At 31.5% G+C, this 5,000-nt stretch overlaps 2 protein-coding genes across 2 annotated transcripts in view; both read left to right on the top strand.

Annotated features, from left to right (window-relative positions):
* Nucleotides 1–320, top strand: part of LOC125029904 (pupal cuticle protein 36a-like) — a 2,625-nt gene extending 2,305 nt beyond the window's left edge. Inside the window, exon 4 of the mRNA XM_047620089.1 lies at nt 1–320. This exon is cut by the window's left edge and continues 14 nt beyond it. Within this exon, the coding sequence (XP_047476045.1) occupies nt 1–320 (320 nt within the window).
* A 463-nt stretch (nt 321–783) lies between these two features.
* LOC125029903 (pupal cuticle protein 20-like) overlaps nt 784–5,000 on the top strand; it is a 5,389-nt gene continuing 1,172 nt past the window's right edge. The window contains exons 1-2 of the mRNA XM_047620088.1: nt 784–819; nt 1,638–1,684. Of these exons, the coding sequence (XP_047476044.1) occupies nt 784–819; nt 1,638–1,684 (83 nt within the window). The remainder of the gene's footprint in view (nt 820–1,637; nt 1,685–5,000) is intronic.

Genomic DNA, 5,000 nt, shown 5'->3' with positions numbered 1-5,000 from the left:
ACGGCACTCCTGCGAATTTCGAGTTCATTGCCGACGGAAGCGGTTACCGTGTGCAGTCCGACCTGCTGCCCACCCCCCCTCCCCTCCCCCCGCACGCCATCGCCCAGATCGAGAAGGCTCGTCTGGAGGATGCCGCCGCTGCTGCTTCCGGCGGAGGAGGTGGTTACAGCGGACAGGCAGGTGCTAGCCAATCAGGCTTTGGCTCCGGTCAGTTTATAGGTGCTGGCCAGTCACAATTTGCAGGTCCTTCTGGCTCAGGACAGCGATTCTCTGGGTCCACTTTGTCACAAAGTCCCAGCACATCCTATGGCTACCCTTAGGAAACTTTTTGCTGTTAAACTAATTTCCCGTGGAGTTTTCTCTCCAGATTATTGCCTAATGATATGTTACATCTGCAAATGCGTTTGTCAGGATAACTATGTGAATCACTGTGCAAAAGAGGCTTTTACTTTATCCTTTCGCAAATACGTGTTACGAGTAAAGAACTAGGTACACACACACACACACACACACTAATATATATTGGATTGTTATTCCGGAAAAAAACAGAGCTTCATGCGGTGTGTTAGGCACATTGCCAAGCAGAATCGAGTTGTGACATAATGCAATTATTGGATAAAACAAAAAAAATTATACAACTCATTGTGATATGGAAGTAAAGAATACAAAATTGATATAGTTCCTTATGGTACAAAACTGTAGCCTAAGAAATTTACATGATTGAATAAAGGCTAAAATCTAATAAAGCGAAACTCACGTGGCCGCACTATCTCCCATGTCTAAATGTATAGGACCTGCGCTTGGTTAACACAGCTACGAGTAAGTTTATCTAACAGCAAAGCTGTAGGAAAGGAATACATGAATCGCAAACGCTTAGTAAAACTTACTTTATGCCTTTCGGTTTAAAGTCTGTCATTCAAATCTTTACAGCTAAATTACACAAGACTTTGAATTGTTATACCAATAATCACAATAAACAAATAAAATCGTAAAACACATTACTACCGTAAATCCCTTTAAATTACTTATTCCATACATGTCAGCACATACAAATCAATTTTTTTTCACACATATTAAACAAGTAAAGCAGGGATTAGATTCAACGAATCATCTTGAATCGTAACTATAAGGAGGTTTATGCAAAATATATCAATATGCAAAGAAATTAATTTTCATGTTATACATAAAACTGGCATAATATTACAATGAACCGCATAAAACAATCATAAAACTATAGAAAATTAAACGGAACGTTGTAATACGTAAATCAAGTAGCAAAAAAACGGACGATCATTAAACGTCAACATAAGGTCATAAAACATTCTTCTAATACTTCTAACCATAAATCAAAAGACGTATCATATCACGACAGTTATTAAGTGTCGAATTCAAATTACATCACAAGTCACTGAATACCAAAATCACATACAACATATCATAAACAATATATTTACTTAACTCATACACAAATGTGAATTATCACACATTTGAACAGAGGCTCCTCAGCTCACTAATTAAATACAGCTCAACTAAATGTAATGTATATCCTAAATACATCCAGCAATACACATTCTGATAAGAATAAGATAAGAAATTATATTTTTGGCAACAAGACATAAGATTATGAATTGAACTAGTTACGAAAATCAGCACTTCTTCACAAATATAGACTCAAACGCAAACCGTAAGTATACAGCGATGAAGCCCCATAGTTCCTATTATGTCTATTTTTTTTCTCATAGTCGCAATACATACATTTATATTCATACAAATACGTGTTATATATGCAGGTGCGTATATATCTATCTATATCTATCTGTCTATTTATATATATATACTTAAATATATATATATATATATATATATATATATATATATGTGTGTGTGTGTGTGTGTGTGTGTGTGTGTGTGTGTGTGTGTGTGTGTGTGTGTGTTTCTCACTATATATATGCATATATATATATATTATTTTAGTAATATTCTAAATACTACAGAGAATAATCTATCCAAAACAATAAATGGGCGTGATTCTTTTTACTGTATATACTGTACAGAACCCAAAGGGAGACGAAAACCACAATATCCGTGGCAAGCTTCAAGAATTATATCAGTATTGTATGTATGTATGAAGACGCACAATGAAGATTTCCGAACAATCCAATCCATACGGTCCGTCACACAAGTAGATGATCAAAGAAGTCTCTCGCTTTACCTTTCCCCTTTTCTGCTCGGCCGACCACACTCATTCCCAATTTTCCTTAAATTCACTCCTCCCTCCTACTTTAAGGCCTACATTTGCCCTCTCCCACTTCCTCTTCTTCCTTCTTAAACTCCTTCGCTCTCTTATCCTCTTCCCTCCCTCTCCCATCCTCCTTTCTCTTCTCCCTCCCTTTCCCCTGTCTCCATCTCCTTTTCTTCTTTAATTCCCCTTCACTATCCCCCTTTTCTCTTTAAGCTCCATATCCTTTACCGTTCTCCCTCTTCCCCTTGTTTCTCCCCTTTCCTCTGCTTTAACCTCCTGCCTTTCTTTACCCCCCCCCCCCTCTCGGATGGTCGTGCAATTGATAAATGTGTATGAACTGAAAGTCTAACTGCTGTAATGCAATGTAATTCCCTCGAATAATAATGATATTACTATAATGATAATAATAGTAATGATATTAATCAAAGTACTAATACTAACAATAATGATAAAACTATAATTTACGATTATAGCAGAAATAGAAAAGGATTTTCATAGATTCTTAATATGATACGCACGCCTTGTATATATTTATAAGTGCGTGTGTTATACTTAAATATCTATGCTGTCAGTTATCTCCAATTGACGCCAAAGATAGAGAGATTTCAAGTTCGTTCATGAAAAAAGATTCCCAGCGTAAAATGGATCAATAACATGCAAACGGACGGAGGGACGGGTAGACGAACGAGGCTCAAGCAGAATGATATTATGGTTGTCATCCTTCCCTTTATCATAATATTTATTATAATTAAGCATTATTGTTGTTTTCTTGTTATTAGTGTTATTATGATTATTATTACTTTTATTATTATTATTATTATTATTACTATTATTATTATTTTTATTATTATTATTATCATTATTATTGGTATTAGTTTTATTACTGGTATCATAATCATCATTATCATTATCATAATTATTACTATCATTTTTATTATTATTATTATTATTATTATTATTATTATTATTATTATCATTATCATTATTATTACCAATATTAATATTGTTGTTATTATTAAGGTTATGTTTGGATATTATCATTATCATGATCATTATCATCGATATTATTATTATTGTTATTATTTTTCATATTATTGGTATTATTATTATTATTATTGCTGTTGTCGTTGTTCTTATTATCATTATTATCAAAAAATATTAGTATCATTATTGTTAGTATCATTATTATTATTCTTATATTATTATTATTATTATCATTACCATTATCATAATCATTACTATTATCATGATTACGCTTGGTGACAACTATAATAACAATTATAATAGTAATAATGAAAAAAAATAAAAATAAAAATAATGATAATGATAACATAAACAACAATAATAATGATAATAATGATACCGATAATTATAATGATTCTTCTTCTTCTTACTAGTGTTATCATTACTATTATTATTATCATTAATACTATCATTATTATTATGATTAGAATTATTATTATTATCCTTATTATCCTTATTATCAAAAGTAAAATTGTTGTTATCGTTATTATTAATCTTTATAGCAGTAACGATGATAATACCAGTAATGATTATGATGATGTTGATGGTAACGGCAATGATAACGGCAATAACATTAATGATATTCATAATCACAATGATGATAATAATTAGAGTAATAATATCAATTCTAGTAAAAATTATAACAAAATTGCTAATAGTAACAAGAATAATTGTTATTATTAGCAATTTTGTTGATTGATTGATTAAATGAATATCAATTCTAATATCATGTCTCTCCTCGATAACATTATTGATTTTGTTATTATCAATAGTAGTAGTATCATTACTATTATTATTAATTGATAGGATAACAATATTATTATCCTTACCTTTATTATTCCCATTGATAGTATCATTATTGATTAACATTTTTATCTTCATTATTATGATCATGAATGCTATTATCTTTATTATTGTTACTATCATTGACATCTTATAATTATTATCATTGTTATTATTATTATTATTATCATCACGGTTATCATTATTAGGAGTATTATTATGAACATCATCCATAACATCATTATGATAATTACTACTATTATCATTATGATAATCATTAGTATTATGATATTACTAGTATTATCATCATAATCATAATTATCATTGATATCCTGATAATTTTCATTCATTATTATCATTGTATTATCTTTATTATTACTGATACATTTGTCAGTGTTTCTCTACCCCGTGTATATTTGTAAATTTGAATGCAGATTAAACATTATCGTATTATGTACGATTCTTTCCTCCATTTTTTTTTTTTTTTTTTTTTTTATAATTCTCTTTGTATATCTATCCATTTTTAACTATCAACAAGAGACAGAGACAGAGACAGAGACAGAGACAGAGACAGAGGTAGAGGTAGAGGTAGAGGTAGAGGTAGAGGTAGAGGTAGAGGTAGAGGTAGAGGTAGAGACAGAGACAGAGACAGAGACAGAGACAGAGACAGAGACAGACAGAGACAGACAGAGACAGACAGAGACAGAGACAGACAGAGACAGACAGAGACAGAGACAGAGACAGAGATAGATAGTGAGCAAAAGTTTTGTCTATTCTTGTTTCAAATAATCATAGAGACAGAGACAGACAGAGACAGACAGAGACAGACAGAGACAGACAGAGACAGACAGAGACAGAGACAGAGATAGATAGTGAGCAAAAGTTTTGTCTATTCTTGTTTCAAATAATCATATAGCAAGTTCTATCTCCCTAAAAGACGCGAATCTCTGTA

The sequence above is a fragment of the Penaeus chinensis genome, chromosome 10 (genome assembly GCF_019202785.1).
Source record: "Penaeus chinensis breed Huanghai No. 1 chromosome 10, ASM1920278v2, whole genome shotgun sequence".
Taxonomy (NCBI): domain Eukaryota; kingdom Metazoa; phylum Arthropoda; class Malacostraca; order Decapoda; family Penaeidae; genus Penaeus; species Penaeus chinensis.
The sequence above is the reverse complement of the archived record's forward strand: the minus strand, read 5'-3'. Positions and strand labels throughout refer to the sequence as shown.